This window comes from Microtus ochrogaster, chromosome 26 (genome assembly GCF_000317375.1).
Source record: "Microtus ochrogaster isolate Prairie Vole_2 chromosome 26, MicOch1.0, whole genome shotgun sequence".
Lineage (NCBI taxonomy): Eukaryota > Metazoa > Chordata > Mammalia > Rodentia > Cricetidae > Microtus > Microtus ochrogaster.
Genome location: NC_022025.1, coordinates 14,114,458 through 14,139,244, shown reverse-complemented (window position 1 = coordinate 14,139,244; position 24,787 = coordinate 14,114,458). Strand labels below are relative to the sequence as shown.

The 24,787-nt window shown below is 39.4% G+C and overlaps 1 protein-coding gene across 5 annotated transcripts in view; it reads left to right on the top strand.

The window, feature by feature from the left end:
* Reln (reelin) overlaps positions 1-24,787 on the top strand; it is a 441,277-nt gene that overhangs the window by 103,868 nt on the left and 312,622 nt on the right. For all 5 annotated transcript variants that reach the window (XM_026784681.1, XM_026784680.1, XM_013350437.2 and 2 more), the window contains exon 3: positions 23,766-23,901. In XM_026784681.1, coding sequence (XP_026640482.1) covers positions 23,766-23,901 — 136 coding nt within the window. The remainder of the gene's footprint in view (positions 1-23,765; positions 23,902-24,787) is intronic.

The window sequence follows — 24,787 nt, the reverse complement described above, 5'->3', positions numbered from 1 at the left end:
CAATGCTGGAGAGCTCACCCTGGTAGTGAGGACAGGGGAAATCCAGCAGGCTGACCAATCCTGTAACTACCCAGGCCCAGAACAAGGGTTATGAGTTGCCCAACTTCAGTATGCACTCCATCTATGATCTATGGGAGCACATGAAGGGGCAGGTCCCGCAGACCCAAAGTGGCAGGACCCCCACAACACAGGACAAAAAAAGAGTATCCAAGAGGAATCCCAGTGAGGGTCCAGCATCTGTAGTGTAGCAGAAACCAGAGGCCTCGTACCAGGCCGATGACTCTTTGCAATGAACACTTGCAAGTAAAGACACATGGATAAAATAATTTGCTGAGTGACTTGCTGTGTTACACTGCAGCTTTTATGATGAAACTGATTTTTCCTTTTGTTTCTTTTCTCTTACATTTTATTATTTTATTTAGTGGGGCATTTGCAAGGGCATAGGGGAGATATGAAGGGACAGGGAAATGAATGGGATGGAGATGCATGATGTGAAAGACACAAAGAATAAAAAGAAAGTTAAAAATAAATAAAGGAGGCAGATGGAAATTCTACAGCTGACGCCTGTAGGAGCTGAAGTGAGTATTTCACTGGGAGCTCTCAGTCTACTAGAAACAACATAAGAAATTGACAGTAAACTGTAGGACAGAATAATAAGAATTATCTAATTTGCGGACTACATAGCACATAGCTTGAGAAAAATCTTTAGAGGTCTGAGGGAAAATGGTGGATGAAAAGAAGAAATTGAGTTAGACATAAAATATGTTTTTGAAAAATAATGACCCTAGACTGGGTGGTGGTGACATAGTCCTTTGATCCCAGCACTCAGGAGGCAGAAACAATGGATCTCTGTGAGTTTGAGTCCAGCCTGGTCTTCAAAGTAAGTTCCAGGACAACCAGAACTCAGAGAAACCTTGTCTTGAAATGCCAAAGTAATAATAATAATGACCCTAAATTCCCTCCATTTAATGAAAATCAATAGCTTGCAAAGCCAAGAAGTTTAGCAGATGGCCAATGAAAGGAGTTTACGTGTAGAGATGCTGTCAACCAGAGACCAAAGGCGAAGGCAATCTTCAAGTGGTAGATGGAAAAGCATGCATGTTAGACACAGCTGCATCCTTCTTGTCAGAAACAGTGGGGGGCTCAATGATGTCTCTAAACACGAAGAAACCTGTGCAAGCAGTGTCCATGTCCAGAAATGCATGGAGGTGGGTGGGCTGTAGTGCAGTACAGTGCTTGCCAAGCAAGAAGAAAGTTGTAAGTTCAATAGTCCCTGGTGGAGGTGGGCAGAGGAGAAAAAAAGGAAGGGGGAAAAGGAGAGGCCAAAAAAAAAAAAATCCACTTAATATGCTATACAAGTAAATGAACATAAAATTTAGTCCTGGATTGCAAGAAAACCTTATGCTTATTCAATTAATTCATCGTGTATTATAGGATATACAGATGCAAATTAAAATAAATACATATTAGTATCCTGATCAAAGTTCACTACATAACACAAATATATATGGCTTTTGATAGGTTATAAGAAAACAGCAAATATAAGCTTAAATTATTTATTGTGCTACATTATACCTAGCTTTTCACAGTTTTTGCTTCATAACTTTAAGGCCTATACTCTGCACATCACAAAGCATATAGTGTTATTAGTACTTCCAAATCTCCATACTTAGAAAGGGCAAGTAAAAAATAGTTAGCTCACACCCAACTATATAAAAATGACATTAAATATAAAGACATTAACTACTCCGAGTAAAAAGGCAGAGATTATTAGATCAAGACCTAAATATTTTCTGTCACAAGAGGTACAGCCTACACAGAGAAAATACAAGCTTTCAGTACCAGGATGGGAAAAGATACACCATGTAAATAACATGCATGAGAAGTTAGTGAGATCATATTCATATGACAAAAGATAATAAGGAAATCTGAGTGAGTGGTACACTGGCAGATCCGTGGGAAATAATATTGATCATAAGGAACATGAATAGGTTCCTCAGCAGAACCCCAAAATTCATAAAGAAAATCTAGAACAAAAGAAAAACTCAGACGCCTGAGCCAGAGACTTTGGTTTGACTGAGTTCCATCCTGTGCCAGGCAAGCATGGGAAGGTGTTAGCGTTCTGTGTCATTGTAATGACATTATAATGGTCAGTGTAGGGCTGTCAGGCTTTTTCTGGAACTATAAGGATGGCAACTTTGAAACAGGTTTTAGTCTGGTTTCTGTGTAATTTTAGTAACAAATTTAGTACAATCTGTTCAGTTTATTTTGATGTGCAGGTAGGTTTAGACAACAATATGTTGCCTTTTAAATCTTTCTGTATATACTCAAGTGGTTTGTGAGTTGAAAAAAAAATACCAGTATTGACTTTAAATCTTTCTTTGGCTTGCCAATGGTTCTACCAAACATTTAGTTTGACCAGTTTGAGGGTGACTTTTGAATTGTTTACCGATTCTACTTCACGGGTTAGAAAGAGCTCCATGTGCCCCAGGCTATAGAAGCAGGCAATGTCTCCCTGCTCCCTGTGGGCTGAAGATGTGGGCTCTGCTCCCTGTTTGTGTCCCTGTGGGGCACCAGCCCACTTATGCATGGAGGTGGCCTCAGGGTGCCTTTGGGGAGGGGCATTTTTTTTTTCTCGAAGCAGAGCTTTGAATTCTGTCAGGCACTTGGACTGAGTGGGAGGGCACTTGGCGCCAGGAGGAAGAAAGGCTTTGAAAGGGGAGGAGGGAGGACATAGCAGATGGGTTTGGCTGGCTTCACAGTGTTGCCCAGGGTTGACTCTGGTTTAGAATATGAATTAGGCGGCTGCTGATGCGTGCACATTTTGGTAGATCGCGTTCCCCCCGTCTTCCTTCTCCGTGAAATAAAACCAAGCGTATATCTACTTCTCTTGGTTATTAAATACACATCATAGCTGCCTCGTGCTAAGGGGAGACTAAATTTCAGGATGATACAGAGGAAAATATTGCAACTCAGGAACACCACCGAGGGTGGCTTTACATCTAACATTAACAGGTGAAAACTGTAGACCACAGATGTTCTTGAGTGTTTCAGTTGAAGAAATACTGATACTCCTTATAGGGTTTTGGGGTATTCCTAGTTAAATTTTTATTCTTTCCTTACTTAATTATAGTAATTGCATAGTCAGCTCCAGTATGTGGGTCTAGCACATTTTAAATGCCTTATAAAATATATTCACAAACAAAAAGCAGCACAGAGTCTTCATATTTCTTGCCCAAAGGACACATAACAAGCCTGCGCGTGAGTTTGTTCTCTTTCAGCGAGGCACTGTAATGAAGTCATCCTTCTCTTAAGGGCTGACATTTGGGGGGACTATCACCAAACTGGGAGATAGAAATGGTCTGGCTTATCAAGTTTCCTTTTTTAAATGAAGGTAATGCCTCATAGTTTAAAACCACTGTGTGCTGCCCTGAGAACCCATAAATAACATTTATTTCCTAACAAGATCCACACAGCGATGTTGCGTTAAGTCTCTTCAGGTAAACGGAGCTGCCATGTCTTCAGTTTCTGCCACTGTTAAGTAGCACCTATTCACTTTGGGTCCTGAGTCTGAATCTGTTTCATTTTGCCCTTCGCAGGGCCCATTGTTCTATATACTTTGTTTTAAGCTAATATATTTTATGTGTCTCCTTGTTTTATTTGGCTCATGATATTGACATACCAGGGCAAACTGGCCATCCCTAAGAATTCCTTCTCTAGATAATTAGAAGCATCCTTTGGTTCTTTGCCCAGAAGGATGAGATTGGGGGGTGGAATGAGGTTGTGCAGGCATCACAGGAAGCAGCTGTCACAGGAAGCAGACAAAAACGATCCATAGGAAAAGGGGAAGGGGACCTTAGAGTTTCTGCTTCTATGTTTCTTTTTATCATTGTCATATCTTATGACTTCCATTTTGAGGTGTATTTTATGTTAGTGCGTAATGAATGCACTCTTTTATAGTATACATGTACTGAGGTTCATGTTTTACTGTAGTTATGCCTGGTTACTGTATTTCCCAATGTTTGCCAAGCCTACAAATGCCTTTACTTTTATTTAAAATATGAAAAATAAGAGCAATCAACTAATTAGTAAAATATTCATTTTGGTTATGTAAAGGATTTACTAGGGTCTAACTAATTTTTGGAATAAAAGTGCAAGTTTTTTTTAAAAAAATACAATTTATACAACCAAAGAGAGTAGCGGCAGTGAGGCGGCTGTCCCTGCCCTCCCTGTCCTGAGTTTAAGTTAAGTGAGCTGTTAGAAGTGATTAGCTCCTTTGACTCTGTTTTGAGGCAGGGTCTCACTCTGGCCCCGAACTCAGGGTGATTCTGCTGATTCAGCTCCTGAATACTGTTTTTACTGGCATAAGCCACCATGTTCAAGTAGAGCATTTATATGAGACTTAAATTCAGTCTATACCTAGTTTGTTTTGTTTTGTTTTATTATGTATAGATGTTGGATTTTACTGTTTACCTTTCTATATGTCTGATGTGGTGAGGATGTTTTTGTCGGTATGTTGAACAACCTATGCGTCTGGAAATAGATCTTTCTTGGTCAAGGTGAATGTGTTCTTTTTTGTTTGTTTTTCGAGACAGGGTTTCTCTGTGTAGCTTTGGTGCCTGGAACTCACTCTGAAGACCAGGCTGGCCTCACAGAAATCTGCCTGCCTCTGTCTCCCTTATGCTGGGATTAAGAAGTTAACGTGTTCTTGAATTCCTGTCCTGTATGTTGTCTGAAGACTGTTGTGTGTAACATTGCTGAGGGACATTGGCCTGTAGATTTCTTCCTTTGTCTGGGTTTGGTGTCAGGGTAAGCTGGACTCATAAAATAAGCCTGTATATGTTCCCTCTTCAGTTTCTCTGAACGAGTTTGGGAAAACTGAAGTGTGTATGACTTAGCTAGGGTTTCTGTTGCTGTGAAGAAACACCACGAGCACAGAGCGGCTTGGAGAGCTGGCATTTATTTATCTCAGTCCATCATTGAAGGCAGTCAGAACAGGAGCCTGGAGGCAGGAGCCAATGACCATGGAGGAGTGCTGCTGACTGGCTTGCTTCCCGTGAATTGCTCAGCCTACTTTCTAATAGAAGCCCGGGCCCCCAGCCCAGGGATGGCCTCACCCACAATGAACTGGGATCTCCACCTTCAATCGCTAATTAAGAGAATGTTCTACAGGCTTGCCCACAACCCAATTTATGAAGACGTTTCCTTAACCAAGGTTCCCTCCTCTCAGATGACTTTAGCTTGTATCAAGTTGACATAAATCTAGCCATCACAGCGTGTTTTCTGTGTCTTGGTGGAATTGACCTGTGTAGCAGTATCTTGTTCTGAGCTCTGTTTGAGACTGTTAATGACTCCTTGCTCTCTCCCTCCCTCCCCCCCTCCCTCCCTCCTTCCTTCCTTTGTTTCTCCCCCCTTCCTACTGGCCTGTTCAATTTACATATTTCTTCATGATTTGGACTGGCTATTTGTATGTTTCTAGGAATTTATTTATTTTTGGTTATTCAGTTTTTTGGTATCTAATTCTTTATGAATGCTCTCATCTTTTTTTTTTTTAGAAATGTGCTTAATTTAAAATTTCAGTTCAATTTTTGTTGACTTCTTTTATTTTTCTCCTTTTGGATTTTCGAGACAGGGTTTCTCTGTAGTTTTTGGTGCCTGTCCTGGAACTAGCTCTTCTTATTGACTAGCTCTTACATATGAATTTAACCCATTTCTAGTAATCTGTGTTTTTGCCACATGGCTGTGGCTTACTGGCTAAAGTTTCAGTTCCGTCTCCAGAGGGGCTACATGACATCTCTCTGCCTCTGCCTCCTTTCTCCCAGCATTCGGCTTAGTTTTCCCCACCTAGTTCTATTCCCCTATAGCTTGGCTATAGGCCCAGAGGGGTTCCCTTATTAACCAATGATATTCACAGCATACAGAGGGGGATCCCACATCAGTTGGTTGATTTGAGTTGCACCATGTATGTGTTTAAGTTAAAAGAACTCGGCTATGCTGGAGAGAGGGGGAAGAATGAAATGAGGTGATGTGCATGGTTCTTTGCGCGCGAAGGAGTAAACTCTGTGACAAATAAATTATATTTCAATAAAGTTGTTCGAAAACAAGAGGAGGGCCAATGAGACAGTTCCGTGAGATGACTGTGAATAAAGATAGTTAATACCAAGGCTGATGACCAGAGTTCAATCCCAGGAACCCCATGTTTGGAGGTCAATTCCTGCATGCTGTAGTATGATACACCTGCAAATGAATAGATAAATCTTTAGATGTTTTAAGGACAGAAGATAGAAAAATGGAGAAAAGATAGTTTGAATTTAGGGATGCCCATATTATGTTAGCATCTTAGCTTTAGTTTCAGTTGTCATGTGTGGTTGAATTAAATTCATTGCATGTTCTGTGATGTTTGTAGGAAATTGTCCTGTAAAGTAGATTAGAGTGGAAGGCCATGGCTTCGTGGCATTGCACGAAGATACTAATATTTGCTCATAGTAACACACTTTATGTCTCATATTTGCTCATCAGTCTCTATTGTTGGGTCTCTGAGGTTGCGTCTAGTTTCTTGTCTTCTTCCTGTAAGGGAACAGTGTTTACAAAGAAGTTACTAAATTTATCAAAACAGACTGTTGAACTCTATCCTCCCCTTCTGGTCCAGTGAATGTTATGTGTGTTATGCCTGTATCTAGTGATTTGAGAGCAGAATTTTAAGATCCAGCTTTCCAGTGAGAAAAAAAAGCCCCCTCTGCCATGTCTGCGAGTTTCTGTGGTGGAAGGCTTCCCATCGTGACTAACTTCAAGATGCCTGTCTGATGCCACTAATTCAGCCATAAGAAGAGATGTGTGTACTTGGTCTTCAAAGGCCAGATTTGGCAAGTCCTGTTGTCCTGTGGAGGTGTTTCATAAAGTTGTTGTGAAGATTTATTGGTAGGCAAAGTGCAGGTCATATAATAAGCCTCAAAACTTGTAGTCAGTCCTTCCTGGTTTTGTTTCTCCAGCGCTCCCTCCTCACCTAAGAGTTCCTTAAGTCCCTTGTTAGGCACTTGGCAGCATCTAAACATTTAGAGCTCAGTGCTACCAGAGGACCCATAAAACAGTGTGACTCTGTTCACTGCCGCACTCCACCTAATAATTGGCTGGCTACACATTGTAATTAAATAAAACCTTAAATACCTTGACTCCTCAGGGAGCGCAGTGTAGAAGTATGAATGTATTTGCTTTTCACAGAATGCTTGATAGGATGAATATTAAGTGTCTTGCAAGTTTGTGCAAAGTTATTCGGAGGTTTTTTTTTTCCCCTAGTCTTGTCATCATCAATTGCATACCTCTATTGCTAAAAACATCTGGAGAATATTAAATTTTTCCATTTATAGTTAGGATATAATGAATGACATATGCCCAATTCAGTTTATTACAGCGAGGCATGCATATTTAAAGCCAATAAAACAAGTGATTGCATGAATGCCTTTGGAGGATGGAGTTTAATTGTTTATTTACGTAGATTTGATATTTTGTTCATGGGAGTTTGAGGAATGTTTATTGCTATCATTGTACACATTTCAAAACTTCAGGCACTCCTATTAGTTTCCTATGTTGGTACCTGGCCCTCAGTGTGATGCCTGTATCACCCTTCTTTATTGCATGAGCTGACAGTCCCCGAAATCTCTGCCACTGTGTTCTAGGTTCTGTCTGTTCAAATTTGGATAAGTTTCCTAAGTATTTGATGTAATAGCAAAGTTAGGAATATTATTTTAGGTTTTATGAGCAGTTCAAGTTTCTTCCTAATTAGAAATGGGAAGAAATTGAATGTTCCCGTTGTTTAAAAAAATATACAATCAACTTGAATTATATTTAATCCTGGTATCAAATGTGACATGTATGGAGATCCCATGTGAGCAGGACATCCTCATGAAGAGACTGACACTGTGACCCACTGCATCAACCCAACCCTGAAGACAGTGTACAAATAATGCATCATTTACGCATGAAAACAATGTATTTAATTTCAGTTATCTTCTCTACTTAAAAAAAAATAACAGTTTTAAAGGGAACCAGAATTTCCTACATTTTTCAATGCCTGCTCAGCAGTCATGAAAAGTTAAAACTATCAAATGTAGTTATTTTCCCTCCAGTCACTTTTCTGTATCCTCTGAGGAAGCCTGTGTTTAGCCCTTCGTTGTTTGTAATAAAAAGTCTAAAGCTCCTCCCTGTCTAGGGTTAGCGTTCATTGCTGAGGCCAGTTAGCTACCACATCGTTGTCACTAGTAAACAAGATATTCAGACTATTGCCAAGATCTGCTGTAATAAAGCATAATAGCCACTAGGGTACTGCTGCCTTAGTGTCTTATACATTATAGTGGCTTGTAACCATAGTGATTAAACAAGGTGTTTAAACAAAGTGATTAAACCAATAGCTGTGATGTAGGAAAAGGAAAGACCCTCGTGACAAGCCAAATCATTGTAAATGAAAGTCTCTCTCCTGCCTGGTCCCATTGCTGTCAGCCCCACAGAGGTTTATATTAATTATAAACTGTTTGGCCTATTAGCTCAGGCTTATTATTAACTAGCTTTTATAACTTACACGAACCCATAATTCTTGTCAATGTTTAGCAATGTGGCTTGGTACCTTTTCTCAGTAAGGCATTCTCACCTTGCTTCCTCTGTATCTGGCTTGTGACTGCATCTCTCTGCCTTTCCTCTTCCCAGAATTCTTCTAGTCTGGCCACTCTGCCTATGCTTCCTGCCTGGCTATGTATACAAGTGAAACTTCTTTACAGTGTACAAGAGCATTCTCCAACAATATTTCCCCTTTTTTCTTTTCAGAATAAGAACCTGGAATCCAGTGTACTTTGTTTAGCTATTTTCCTGACCATTATCCATAAAAATTTGTTACCAACACTCTAAACAAAGACAAATATCATAATCCATTTTTTGGGAAATGTGGGTATAGCTTTCTAGGCTACTTCCTACTGACTGGATTATGGTCAAGTCCTGACTGGAATATTCTGTGAGGCTAAATTATCTCAGTCAGCAGTCTTGAAACTGTTCTGGGATGTAGAATTCAGAGGAAACTGCAGCAGAGGTGCTCTGAAATGTTAGATTATCTGGGCCATCCACAACTGTCAGAGTTTTTAGGGGGTCTTCCTTGATCAAGTCTTATTTTTCTTAACCCAGAATGAATCCACAGCCTCCTGTTTCCTGTGGAAACAAAAGCAAAACCTCTTCTCCAAAGTAACATATCTTTTGACTTAAGTTTTGAAGTCAAGGTACTTTCAAAATATATATGCTGGATTCATCCGGCAGCATTTCTAATCAAATGTCTTTTTAACAGCTGTTGCTCCTTCCTCAGCAGTCAAATGATTTAAAGACAACACAATAACATACAGTATCCAGACTCTCTGTATATTTTCCATCTTTATGTGGTGTTTTTTCCTTACTCTAGTTCTTTCATTTTTATTTTTAATTTTTGTTTTTATGAGACAAGGTTTCTCTGTGTATCTTTGACTGTCCTGGAACTCACTCTGGAGACCAGAGACTGGCCTCGAACTCATAGAGATCCACCTGCCTCTGCTTCGCAAGTACTGGGATTAAAGGCATGAGCCATCACGCCTGGTTACTCTATTTCTTTTTTTTTTAAAGGATTTTCTCCATCCTTTTTCTTTTTTCTCACAAGCCTCCATATATTTTTTAAAACACTATAAACAATGAAGAGGTTTGTTATTGTTGTTTTTCATCTGACTCTGTCTTTACAGCATATCTCTATCTTTTTCTGAGCATATGAGTGTTAAATCTGCTAAGCAGCATGGCTATGATTAAAGCTGTGACTTTGGCAGTGGGCTCCACCTATTCATTAGCTTTCTGAGAATCTAGTTTCATGGCAGAGTTACTGGTGGGAGTCATGTTTATTGCCATAACTCTGTGGAGTTTCAAGGTCCTTGCCACCACCAAGAAGCATATCACTGGATGTTCATAAACACCATTTAAGTATGTGGCAGAGCCTCTTAAAAGAGCTACAAGGTTTTTGGTGATAACGCTGAGTCAGAAAGCCTTTCTTAAAGGAGCCGTGACTCTGCTTGCCAACAGCAAACAACTTACCGAGAAAAGATCATTACCAAGAAGCTATGCTTGACTCTTTTGTGTCTGTCTAGAATCCTTTTAAAAAAACTTTTCTCAGGGTTTATATGGAAATTCTTGCCAAATGTTTGGGTGCCATTATATCACAATTAGTAAAAACCCAGAGACAGATATTGGAGTTCAATCTAAAGGTCAGAAAAGCAAAACAGTCAGCCAGTGGCTCTTACCTCTACCTCAATCTGAAATGGCTATCCTGCCTTCAGGAATCTCTGACTGTCTGACAGCTGTCTCCTCCTGTTTTATATTACTCTCCAGGGCTGGAATTAAAAGTGTGCACCACTACCCCGCAGTTTTTATAGCAAACTAGTATGGCTACTAGGATTAAAAGTGTGTGTCACCATTGCCTGGTCTGTAAGGCTGGCCAGTGGGGGCTGTTTTACTCTCTGATCTTTAGACAAGCCTTATTTATTAAAATACAAAGAAATATCATATATATATATATAGCCAGTCATCATATTCCAATATTAGATAGATAGACAGATGATAGATAGATAGATAGACAGACAGACAGATAGATAGATGAATGCATAGGTAGGTAGATAGATGATAGATAGATAGATAGATAGATAGATAGATAGATAGAAAGAAGCAGTCACTTATCATATGCTCCATTACTGATTCTTAGGATTTGTGAAACAGTTTGTTGAACACCCCACCAAAGCAAGCTTTCCAATACCCCTGTGAAAATGGAGTATGTCTAGAGAATCTAAATAACCATGCCAAGGTTGCTCAGCCATGTAAAGAGACAGAGATAGAAGCTACCACGGGACCAGTCCAGTTGTTTACTCTATAGACAATACTGAAAACCAACCAGGCACATCCATAATGCATATCATGCCAAGTTAACCACAAGTGATATGGAAGTAGATTGGAGAAGTTGAACAGATACTACTGACAAGAGCTGTCTGATGGAGGAGGGTCATCTGTCTACCTGTTGCTTTCTTTGGTTAATTAAAAAAAACTGCCTTGGCCTTTGATAGGCCAGCAGCTTAGATAGACAGAGTAGACAGAACAGAATGCTGGGAAGAAGGGAAGTGAGGCAGACGCTATAACTCTCCTCTCCAAGGTGGACACAGGTTAAGATCCTTCCCAGTAAGCCACCACCTTGTGGTGCTATACCCATTAATAGAAATGGGTTAATTAAGATGTGAGAGTTAGCCCGTAAGAGGCTAGAGCTAATGGACCAAATAGTGTTTAAAAGAATACAGTTTCCATGTAATTATTTTGGGTAAAGCTAGCTGGGTGGTGGGATGCAGCTCACTGCTCCATCTACAGCTGTCAGTATGTTAGAAATGCCAATGATGTTGTCAGAGATGAATGTAAAACATGAAATAAAAAGCTCACCCAAGCCCTAAAGAAGTAGCTTTTCTCTCTTTGTCTCCTGATGACTGGCTAGGGAAGAACAAACAGGTGTTGTATTTTCCTCTTCTTGGTACTTCAAAGCTTGTTTTCCACCCCTGGATCTGCCTGGTGTGTGTGCTGAGTTGTACTCTGCTTGTGGGTTCACTAAGGAGCTCTTGACATAAGCCATAAATCATCCACTGAGAGTTCTGGCAGTGTGACCGAACCTCCTACCAGTGCATATGGATACAGAAGCAAATGGATAAGTATGCCTGTCTTCGTATATGCTACCCCGGAGTCAACCTTGGGTGTCATTTCTCAGGCAGCATCTATGTTATCTTTTGAGATGATCTGCTCTTCTTTCAAAACACGTCTCAAAATTTATCTAATAGCTTATTAAACTCACAGAACAGTTTATCCTTCTGTCATGATGCTTACAGTCACTTGCTTTGGACTTTTAAATATCTGTGCATTAACTAGCCTCCCGTTGTCTTAAAAGACATGATTAATTCTTATTGGCAGAAATCCAGCATCCTGTCCAGCCAGACCAGCGTGTAACTTTCTTGGCCAGCTTCAGACACCTGCTGGCACTTTCTGTGACACTCCCTGGGAAGGTAGAGTGGATAACTCTGGTCCAACCTTTTCTTCTCTTACTTCATCGTCACTATTCTTGCTATCTCCTTCTTGACGCTGGAGGATAAACTGAGGACCTGACATCTGTCATGAAATATCTTAGTCCCTTAATTCACCTCTGGCCTGCTGAATTTCTTCCGGTAGCTCTAGCCGCACTTTTTTTCTGACTGTGCTTTTCTCTTAGTAACATTTCTTTGCGAGGAGCTTAGCAGGTTCTGCTTGCTTTGATTTTTGCTTGCGATGCTTGTAAAATTGTGTTTTTTGTTTTTGCTAAACTGACAGATAAAGCTAAATGTGTCAGAATTTCTAAGCCTACTTTGTAAATTATCTGTATGTATAGTAATATTCTAACATATACAACTTATAATTTTGATCTTAAAATTTTAAATTCCTTATATTTTATTTCCAACCATAAAGGATTATTATATATATACATATATATGTAGTTTTATAAAAGTGGGTGATTGTCTTCTCAATGAATTATTTGTGTATTATAAAATAATCCATAATCTAAACTTAAATTTCCTTCCCTCAAAGACTATCTAGAAGTTATGCTTACTTTATGTCCTAGTTACTTTTCAATTTCTGTGACAAACACCATGACCAAGGCAACTTGTAAAAGAAGAAAGTGTTCATTTGGGCTTAAGTAGGATGAGTCCATACCGATCACCATGGGGACCATGACAGTAAACAGTGAGGCATGGTTCTGGGGCACTAACTGTGTGCTTACATTATTATGTACAGGTAGGAGGTAGAGAGTGCTTACTGGGAGTGACAAGTACTTCTAAACCCCCAAAGCCCACCCCCAATGACACACCTCATCTAATAAGGCCAAGCCTCCTGATCCTTCTCAAGCAGTTCCATCAACTAGAAATCAAGTACTCAAACATATGAATGCATATTGGGGCCCTTCTCATTCAAATCACTATGCTTTAACAATAATAAAATGGTGTAATACATGATCATAGAATTACATTAAAGATAAAATGTTGTTAATAAAGCTTAAAAGATGCCTTATTCTAGAAAATGATCATTTGGATAAATACATGGAATTCAGTGAAAAATAGATTTAAAGAAGCGATTCATTTTTAAGAGGAAATGAGAATTTCTTGATATTGCATGACTAGTGTAATCACAAACTTATAGTATCTGTGGTTATCTGTCCATATCTATGCAAGATCATGCTAGCTGGAAGTCTGACATAGACAGGGTGGATGATTTCCAGGCTCTGCCCCATTACAGAGAAGCTGCTGTCAGTGGGTAGTTGCAGATAGGAAGGAGAACCATTGTTTTTAGAGGGTTTAGTGATGGTAGGTTTCCCATGCTCCAGTGGGTGACTCCACCCCCATGCATATATGGGTGGACAGTACTAACTGGACTTACTGGATTATTAAAAGCACGAAGTAGGGAGGGGGATGTTAGATATAACATGGAAAAAGTTAGAATGAGGAAATGGGGGGTCAATATGATCATATTTAATTGTACAGCATATGGAATTTTCAAAAAAAATAAAGAAAATGAAAGAGATAGGGGAGAAAAAAAATCAATTTATCTTCAACAAATAATTTGCCTCTAAAAATGGAGGAGGAGTGGATCTGGGAGAGAGAGAATGTGAGGGTACAGGGAGCAGTCAATGGAGGGGGAACCATGGTTAGGATATTTTAAATACAAAACAAAAAGAAAAATGGCTGTCAGGTTCCAAGTGACTACATATTCAGTTAATTCCCAGAGCACTCGAAGAAGTCAAATCACTATTCTCTATGTAACTTCAGCTCACAGATTAGTACAGTTTTTAAAAAGATGATGTATGTTCCATTCCTATCTTAAATCTGGGAACTATGAATATACATTTATAATCATTTAGATTCAAAGGAAAATGAAATGCATATTTCTGAGATTTAGTATTCTAATCACCGCAATAGTAGGACATGAATTTTAATAAAACTTAAATATATGATGTATATATCATGTGAAAAAAATAATTTTTCTTGAAAATAGCATTGTCTTATTCTGGAAATACTTGAGTACCGTGGGTCTGGAAAACAAGAGAACATTGAAAAATAAATGAAGTACATTTTTTAAATCAAGCATCATCTATTGTTTCTTGCTCGGTTCTAGGACTAAACCCAAAGCTACCTGTATGTGTTAGTCAAGTGCTCTACCATGACCCGCGTCTTCAGCTCTGCTAACACATTCTTCTGGTACATGATCTCTTACCATGGTGTATGATAGTACTAAGTACTCACAGTAAATTTTATTATACCACATATTTTATTTATTATTATTATTGTTGTTGTTGTTGTTGTTGAGTCATATATATTTCTCCATTCCCCTGTCTCTATCCCACCATCCCCTTCTACGTTCTCCCGCGATCCCCATGCTTACAATTTACTCAGGATATCTAGTCTTTTTCTACTTCCTACGTAGATTAGACCCATGTATATCACTCTTAGGGTCCTCTTTGATGTCTATGTTCTCTGGGATTATGAATTGTAGGCTGCTTTTGTTATGTCTAAATGTCACTTATGAGTGAGTACATATGATATTTGTCTTTCTTGATCTGGCTTAACTCACTTGATGTAATGTTTTCTAGATCCATCCATTGCCTGCAAATTTCAATATGTCATTATTTTTTCCACTGTATAGTTCTCCATTGTGTAAATCTTCTTTATCCATTCTTTGATTGAGGGGCATTTAGGTTGTTTCCAGGTTCTGGCTATGACAAACAATGCTGCTATGAACATGTTCTTGTGGCATAATTGAGCATCCTTCGGGTATATAGTCAAAAGTGATATTGCTAGGTCTTGAGTTAGGTTGTTTACTAATTTTCTGAGAACTCACCATACTGATTTCCAAAGTGGCTGTACCAGTTTGCATTCCTACCAGCAGCGCAGGAGTGTTCCCTTTACCTCACATCCTCTCCAGCATAAGTTGTCATCAGTGTTTTTGATCTTGACCATTCTTACAGGTGTAAGATGGAATCTCAGAGTTGCTTTGATTTGCATTTCTCTGATGGGTAAAAATATATAATACATATTTCAAAGTATACTTTTTAGTATTATACATGATCTAATGTTCTAATCTAACATTCTTTAATGTCCATAATTCTATATATAAACAAAGATGAGGTACTAAATAAAGTGCTCTCACCAGGAAAAAATTATTTCTAAGTCATTAGGCACTTGATAGGAATATTCGTTACTGAGAATAATTTTAATGGCATAGTAATCAGCCAACATTTATGCAGCTTGTACTGCATGGTAGGCATTGTTCTGGACACTTTATATATGTTAGCGTCACACCCAACTAAGCAGGTAGTCTTGCTTTACATATTTTACATCTAAGTTTCCTGAAGCCCATATTTACCATACAATTTAGCAAAGACATGGTGTCTAGAGAAAGAAATGCAAACCTAGGATGTTTGGCTTTGTCATCTTGTTACTGATTAGATCTGTGCGTCTGGTCCTTATTTCTGTTTCCCTTTGACTGTGCTAAAGTAGACGGATCTTTCTGTAAACACGTAGCACAATGAAGACAACAAAAACAGGCTATAGAGTTTGGTTATTCTCTTACAAACAGTGATGGGAGTGGTGGTGTTCAAAATCAGTTAGATCAAATCACTTCTCTTAAGAACCAGCATAGCAAGGGAATGGAACTATGGTAGAATTTGTATTTAAAAGATGAGTTAGCAGGATACATCTTATTTTGCTGTTGTAGCAAATGAGCCCGGAACTCATCTTGACGATACTCGGTGAGTTGTTCTCCATGCTGTTCCTCCACAGCTGAGGCTGTTTTCACATTGTGCTCATTGTCGTCTCAGCATGGTCATGAAGCAAAGGAAGAAAGGAATCTAAAAGTCTCCTACCTTCTGCTCTTTGCTTCAACTAGGAAGCAATGCTTTGCAATTCTATGCAGATTCTGTTGAATGATTGCAACTGCAAAGGGAGAGAAAGGGTAGCGAGCATATTTAATGAGCTATAATGACTGTGTCAAAGGCATGCACAGTCGATTGGAGCAGAATGAGGGTTGGGAGAGCATTATTTCAGCCCTACATGAAACTGACTAAAGATGAAAGAAATTTGGCGGTTCTTCTGTAATATAGACCTTACTCAGGAGGTTCTGGGTAACCAGCAGGGGTGAGCTTCAGTACCATGGAGAGTTACTTTCATTGCATTGCTTTGCCAGCATTGATATAAGTTCTAATACTTTTTCAGAAGTGAGTTATCTCATAAATATGTTAGATACTTATAAGTAGACTTTGTGTACAGGAGAATTCAGAACACATAATCAATGAGGGAAAACAATTACCTGTGCTGTGAAGATCCAAAAGCAGTTCTGAAGGAAAGCCTCTTTACATGATCTGTTGTCTCATACGTGTAGTGAGTGATAAGGAGGACTTAGCCACACCTAGGGAAGAAAAAAATTTGGTGCCAGAGATGGGACAACTTTGTCAAATAGTAAATATTTTAGGCTTCTCAAAGTGTACATCTTCTTTCTATGGTCTTCTTCAAAGAAATTATCCTGAATCTTCCCTCAGCTTACAGCTTACACAAAATCAAATACAGTCCAGATTTAACCCTGGAGTTGCATCTTGCCAGCCTCTTGTCCAAGCAGAGCAAACAAAAAATAAGGCAATCATGTGGAAGTTAGAAGAGAAAGAAGGACAGATGTAGAAATCCTTGAAGGATTTGATGGCTGGTCAACTGGACAGGAGGGGTAAAGGTAATCGTTATGAAAGATGATGACCTTTAGTACAGGGCCCCATACTAAATATCTATCTATCTATCTATCTATCTATCTATCTATCTATCTATCTATCTATCTATCTATCGATCTATCTATCGATCTATCTATCGATCTATCTATCGATCTATCTATCGATCTATCTATCGATCTATCTATCGATCTATCATTTATCTATCTCTCTATATCTATCTATATCTATCACCTTGATCACTATTAACCCCGTTCATCCTCCTTTGCTAGGGTGGAGACATGTAGTTTGGTTTCTCCCTATCTGACTTTCCTCATGAGAATTTTACAGTGAAGTGTGCAGAATAAGGTGGACCCGGGGGGAGGCTGTCGATATGCTTTAAACATAGTCAGTAGGAGACCCTCACTCCGGGTAAGAGCTGGTGAAGGCTCTGCTGCTTCCCATGTCTGGGCAGTCACGGTGTTTGTGCTCTTTTGTATTTTCTTCAAGTTTATCTTACCCTTCTGGAGTAACTGTCTACTGTTTACAGGGCTCCTTCAATGAGATTGAGTTCTGTAGCACGTAAGTGAGCACGTCAGTAGAAAGTAAACAGGGCTTTGTTTAGATAACATATTTTTTACAAAATTTCATAGGAACACTCAGAAAAGAATATTTTTAAATGGCTCTTGGTCTTTTGGCTAAGATCAAGTGTAAAAGCTTCTTGACGGGATGAACTTATACAAAGGAGGAGAAAGCGTGAATGACACAGCACTTCACAGGCCTGGCCATGGCAACATGCTGCTCATAACGGGAGAAGAGAAAAAGAGTCAAAGGAGCCACCGTGCCTGGGGATGCTGGGCATGTGATGACAGAATGCCATGGGGGTCATTAGTTTCAACAAAGATAAAATGCTTGACAAGACAGTTCCTTATAGAGCTGTTCCTATGTGGAAGCAGTTACAGGTTATTTAGAACTAGCCTTGCTAGGGACACTTGGACCAGCCAGTCTGAAGGCACAGTTAATATAACCAAATCCTGCCTTTACATGTAGAGCCTTTCTGGGTCCAACAGTGGTTACACTGCCTCTCATTTACTATCTTGGCTCAGGATTCACACTTAGCTGGAGGGATCTGCAGCTTATTTAAAGGGGAGTTTTTTGTGAGTGTAGTAGAGACAGAGAAAGACCGGAATTCGGTTTTCAGTTCTCTAAACAAATGTTCAACCTTTCTTGAACACTAGCCTAGTGACTTTATATACAAGTTGGCATATTAAGATGAGAATTGTTTCATGTAACCATTCCTATATTTCATTGGTTAGAAATAATTATCTGTGTCACTAGACTTGAAGAGTTTATGTAACTTGCTTCATTAAGGTCATTCCCAAGTAAGTGACAAGGCAGAAGTAAATCAAACGGTGAACCAGTGTGGAAAGCTCACCTCTCTGCACTTCAAGAAAATGGGAACAGAGGTAATAGTTCTTGGGGTTTCTAATGAACGAATGAGCTAGTCTTTATAAAAAGAATATAAAGCAAGAACTTTGCATCCTTAAGGATTAAGTAAATATTAGCTGTTACTGTTTTCCTGATGATCTCATCCCCGATGTTTTTGAGATTAGAAAATGCAGAGATATGAAGATGTGAGATACTAAGTTTTGTATTGCTGGAAGCATCCATATGGAGCAAATGGTCATTCCTTTGGTAGCAAAGACAACAGACCTGGGCTGGCGGCATGTGTTTTTGGAGTTGGCATTACTCCACCATGGCAGCAGTCTCAAGTTGGTAGTTCTGTTTTAAAGAAAGCCTATGGAGGCTCTTTTGAGTCCTCAATCTGGCTTGGGTTTATGACTCAGAACACCTCTTCATTTTTATTTGGCCTAAACTATAACTCCTTTCCTAGGTAAAATGCAATGTATTATTAACTGGTGGTTATGTTGTGAATAAAACATAAATAAGATGAGGTCCAAGAATTGAGTTGAAACTGGGTAGTAAGATCATTCTAGACAGGGAGCTCGTGTGGTGTGGTGAGAGTAATACCTTCTGGCCAAGCAGCACACCCTAGCTTCTACAAGCACACAGCTATTCAGGGAAGAGCCTCTTTGGAGTTAGGAAAGAAGGCAGCAGAGCCTTGCATTGGTCCAGCAGATCAGAGTCAGTAAAGACAGTGCACGTTCCACTACCTCTTGGGAAAGGGCGCCGATCCGCAAGCTCAGTAGCTCTAAACATCTAACTGTTGGCTTTGCTCCACGGGGGAGCAACTGTGACCTACAGCTGTCACAGAGCTGAGACATGTCTGAAGGAAGCCAACAGACAATGTAAGATAGAAGCTGAACTTGGATTAGATGCCCTTTACTGGCTCTTCTTGACAAGTCACTTATACTCACCGTGTCGTGGTTCCTGAGTCTCTAAGATGGAGATTATAATAATAGCTAGCATACATAGTACTGTGAGCCATCCAGTCTTTTCATCTGCACAGCCATCCTGTTTTACTCCTGCCCATTTTCTTGAGGAAGAGCAAAGAGACTGAGTGACCCTACCAAGAATCCCTGGTTCCTTGGTATTGAGCACAGGTCTGTATAGGATCAGTTGCCTCCAGGGTCTGTGTACTCAGCTTGACCGTTTCCCAACAGCCCCCTTCCATAAGATAAAGTAATACTATATGCCAAAGACACAAAGAAGACAGTAACTGCAGTGCTGGTTGGAGTGGAGACTCATCTCTGTGACCTTGTGAATGAGGAAAGGGCCAAGTTGGTTAAGAACAAGCTCTATTTACATAATTGATGAAGGGTGTGGACGCAGTGCCCTTCTTGAGGCATCTTTAACATGGCCATCACCATACAATTCCAGAATGATTTTATAATTTGTAGCATTTTAGTTTCTTGGGCTGAGATATGAAAGCAAAAGTCTTCAATGTTTTAGGAAATTAACTCAGTCTCAGTGTGTGCTGTTCACCTCCTCTTCTGACCTGCTGCTTCACAGATAAAGGCAACAAGGGTGTTTGAGGGAAGTTCTTGGATTACTTTTCCAGTGTATAAAATCCCGTATAGCTCTGTTGAAGTGTTTTGTATATTGAACCAGTGAAGGTGGCAAATAAGCCTAGTCTGTAAAAATCAGCGCTGTTTTGAGTTAACAGGCTTTAGAATGTCTGAAAGGAACTCCATAGATCATTTTCTCCTTTTCTCTAAAGAACATGCTAACTTCCCAAACTAGGTTTTCAGAGCACTGTCTCATTAGCCAACGAAACCTTTTACAGAATGTGCACAGGATGAAATCAAAGGGGAAATAGAGACAATGATATAACATATCCAATTATTCTAGTTTTATACTTCTTAAGTAGTTGTAAGACAATAACTTTATTGGACTTTCTGACACACCATTCTACCAAGTGTTCTTGAAGTCTTAGAAAACCCAAAGTAATACTTGCGGTTTTTTATTTGTTTGATTGGCAGGTGCATTTTTCATATACCGTACTGAACTTTCAGTGCACTTGCCCTTTGACTCCTATGCACAGAAGTTTTCTGAACTTTTGTGAAATTCAGAACAAACAAACCGGAACACATCTCTGACTCCCGTTGTTAACTAACCATGGACACTAAGCAGGCTTGAGTAACCCCAGGCTAGAGTAACCTGTGTTTCAAATCCACAAAGCCTAACATGCATTTCATTTTCTCACAAGATTATTGTTTTGGTTGTTAAAATTTCCAGTGTGGTTTTTGGAAGCAAATAAATTATGTCTTATGAGACCATGCAAATTTCATTTTATACATTGGGGCTCATAGAACTCTGAGTTCTAGTTTTGAGGACCCCACAGTATGCACATGAAAAGATGGGGAAGTATTCCTCAGGGGAAAATGGGTTCATGCAAGGTTTAGTGGCAAACTTAAAATAACTGCAGGCATGTCAGGGAAAATGACATCCCGGAAGGTACGGAAATGTGTGTCGCTGCCTTTAAAAGGGATCATGGAGGGAAGGTTAGAATAATTAGAGACGTTATGAGATGAGCCTTGCAATGGTGTGATATGGATAAAGGAAGCTGCTGTGGGTTTCTTTCCTGCCACAGTTTTCATAAGAAAACAAAGACTGGGTAATAATAAACTAGTAATCTAATGGTTTGTCCAACAGTGAACTGAGATGGTCATACTCTCTCCATAAAGGACTGTGTATACTGAAGTTCTACTGATTGCTAATGGAGACATTTGTAGTCTGTGAATATTCCGTTTTTCTGATATGTGTATAAAACATCTAAAAGGAAAGAGTTTAACATCGTGGAGAAATCAAGACAGGAACCTTATTTTGTAAAGCTTCAGAATTTGTGTGGTAGATAGACTAGTGTTCTTATCCCATATCAGATCAGGAGACCCATACACGTTTACTTTGGCTAACAGCCAAGTTCTCTTCTAAGTATTTTCTCAAGGGATGAAATTCTATATGAAATGTTTCATATGACAGTTTCTCTATAACCACAACAATGACTATAAAAACACTGATTAAATATATTACACACATGGAGGCTTAATTTTCTTTCACTTCTTTAAGAAACTACATAATTAGATCCTTCTATTTTAGATCTTTTCCTTTACAAGTATGATTAAAAACTCAACATGCAAATGGTTCCCTGCATGCAACAGAGGAAAAACTGTAAATTTAAATGTATTATCATGTTTAGATTTCAGATATCTCAAGAATAGGATTCCAACTATATGTGAGTTACATGTCTGTTGTGACACACACAGTCATTGAGAAGATCAGGGTGGATACAGTGACCTAGGCATCAGCTGTGACACAGTCATTGAGATCAGGGTGAACACAGTGTCCTGTATATCAGCTGTGACACAGTCATTGAGATCAGGGTGAACACAGTGTCCTGTATATCAGCTGTGACACAGTCATTGAGAAGATCAGGGTGGGCACAGTGACCTGGGCATCAGCTGTGACACAGTCATTGAGATCAGGGTGAACACAGTGTCCTGTATATCAGCTGTGACACAGTCATTGAGAGGATCAGGGTGTATACAGTGACCTGGGCATCAGCTGTGACACAGTCATTGAGGAGGTCAGGGTGGAAGTATGGCCTGTATGTCAGTCATGACAGAGGGGCACTGAGGTCATGGTGGAAGCAGTGAATTGTGCTTTGAGGGACAATGGAATCCATTCTGACTTCTGCCATTCCCTTCTTGTCATTTTCTAGGTTCACCCTCATCACTAGGTCTGCATTTGTGCAGAATTCTCTTACCTTTCTGTTCATTCAAACTGTGCTGGGAACACTCTGGAGCCAATGTGTTCAAGTGTACCTCTCACTTTCTCTTCTGTGAGGTTCAGTATGGTTGGTTTTATGTTGAGGTTTTTGATCCATTTGGACCTGAGTTTTGTGCATGGCAATAGATCTGGGTTTCTTCTCATTCTTCTACATGTTGATACCTAGTTGTGACAGCACCATTTGTTGAATATGCTTTCTTTTTTTTCCATTTTATATTTGTTGCTTCTTTGTCAAAAATCAAGCATTTGTAAGTATGAGGATTGATAACTGGGTCTTTGTTAGGGTTCCATTGGTCCTTCTGTCTGTTCTTTTGCCAATACCAGGCCCTTCAGTACTGTAACTCTGTGGTAGAGTTTGAAGTCAGGAATTGTGATGCCTCCAGAAGTCCTTTTATTGTACAGGATTGTTTTAGCTATCCTGAGTTTTTTGTTTTTCCATATGAAGTTGAGTATTGTTCTTTTAAGATCTGTGAAGAATTTTGCTGGGATTTTGATGGGCATTGCATTGAATCTGTAGATTGCTTTTGGTAAGATTGCCATTTTTACTATGTTAATTCTACCTACCCAAGAGCACGGGAGATCTTTCCATTTTCTGGTGTTGTCTTCTTCAATTTCTTTCTTCAAAGATTTGAAGTTCTTGGCATACAAGTCTTCCACTTGTTTGGTTAGAGTTATTCCAAGATATTTTATGTTATTTGTGGCTGTTGTAAAGGGTGATGCTTCTCTGATTTCTTTCTCAGCTCATTTATCATCTCTATAAAGGAGGGCTACTGATTTTTTTTTAATCAGTATTGTATCCTACTACATTAACAAAGAGTTTATGTGTTGTAGAAGTTCCTTGGTAGATTTTTTGGGGGGTTGCTTTTGTAAACGATCATATCATCAGCAAATAGTGAGAGTTTTACTTCTTCTTTCCTGATTTGTATCCCCTTGATTTCCTTTTATTGTCTTATTGCTTTAGCTAGGATCTCAAGTACTATACTGAATAGATATGGAGCGAGTGGACAGGCTCTATTACATTGTGCTATTGTTGTTTATGTGAACTTGTGCTATATATATATATGCTACACATATTTCAGTTTTCTTTATATACTTGCATAGCTTATTCATTTTTTTCCATTTTTGCTAAATTAGACTATTTCCTGAGTGTATCATAGTTAATTTCTTTGCCTATCTCCTGAAATAACTTCTAGTCACTTCTGAGTAAAAAATTCACAAAATTGCTTCAAACATTTTTTTTTATGTCTGTGAATGCAAGTTTCATTTCACATGGGTGAGCGGTAATACAGCAATCACTATGTGTTATGGTAATAGTATTTTCCGTTCTATGAGAAAATTGTCCTCTCAAGGGACAGAGGAATTTTTTATCCTCACCAGCAGGCAGTATTGTCCATGTCGTTGGGGTCTTCTGATGCCAGTAGATGCCATGTTGTTGTTTTGGTTTGCAGTTGGCAGCCGTGTTGAGCATTTTTGTGTGCTACTTGCCACATTTATCTTTATTTTTTTGGTACAAAATCTCTTCAAGTATTTTGTCTATTTTCTAAATAAGTTGTTTCCATATTATTGAGTTTTCCATCAGTCTTTTTTACTTGTGTTAACATTAAAAGAACTGTTTTGTTACAGAGGATCGAAGGCATCGATCAAATGTCATTCTGTTTGGGTGGGCAGTAAGGGCTATTTCATTTTGTTCTATTTGTAACATCCCTCCCTTTCTGTCTTGCAGGGATCATGTCCGACCACCAGTTTGGTAACCAGTTTATGTGCAGCGTGGTGGCTTCTCATGTGAGTCACCTGCCGACAACCAACCTCAGCTTTGTCTGGATCGCTCCCCCAGCTGGCACGGGCTGTGTGAATTTCATGTGAGTACCTAAGGTGGATGTGACAAATGTGGGGGGGGGCAAATACTGCCTTAGAGGGCTCACACAGAGGAGCTAGTTATGCCAACAGGTTGACTTCAATTAAAATCATTAATTGCAGCATTAAAATAAGTCAATGTCAGTTGTAAAGTAGTTAATTTCCATTTTTTGTTTTCTTTTGTTTTTGTTTTTCAAGACAGGATTTCTCTGTGTGACAGCTCTGGCTCTCCTAGGAGTCTCTCTGTAGATTAGGCTGACCTTGAGCTCACTGAGATCCTGCCACCTCTGCCTCCCACGTGCTGGGATTAAAGGCGTGTGTTATCATTGCTTGGCATTCCAACTAAGTTTTTATTTTGCATATTTATTTATAAGCTCCGTATTTATTTAGTTCCAGATAACAACAATGCTTAATAAACTAGAAGTCAGTGAGCAGGTGGGGGGGGTAAATGGTGAGAAGTTAAGATGTCCCTGAAGATGGGGGTTACACGGTGTGGGGTTGTAGCAGTATGTAAACCTCACCTAATGTGCTTGCCCTGGCTGCAGGGGGCATAGTCCTAGTCCGTTTGCTCTGTGGTTGGTAGAGCATCGTGGCAGCAGGAACAGGTAGCATGGAAGATTATACAGTTCGTTGATGGAGTTGGGGTAATGGAGAGAGAAGGAGATAATAATGAGAACATGAGAATGACCAATGTCCCTTCAAAGTCATGTCCCCAATATCCTGCTTTCCTTTCACTGGCTTCTACCTCCTAAAGTTTCTACAACCTTCCCACATAGTGCCACTTTCTGGAGACCATGCCTTCAATGCATAAACCTATGGGAGATATTTTAAATGAAAGCCACGACTTTAAGACAGTATTGTAACATGAGGGCCTGCTCGTTGGGGTATCTG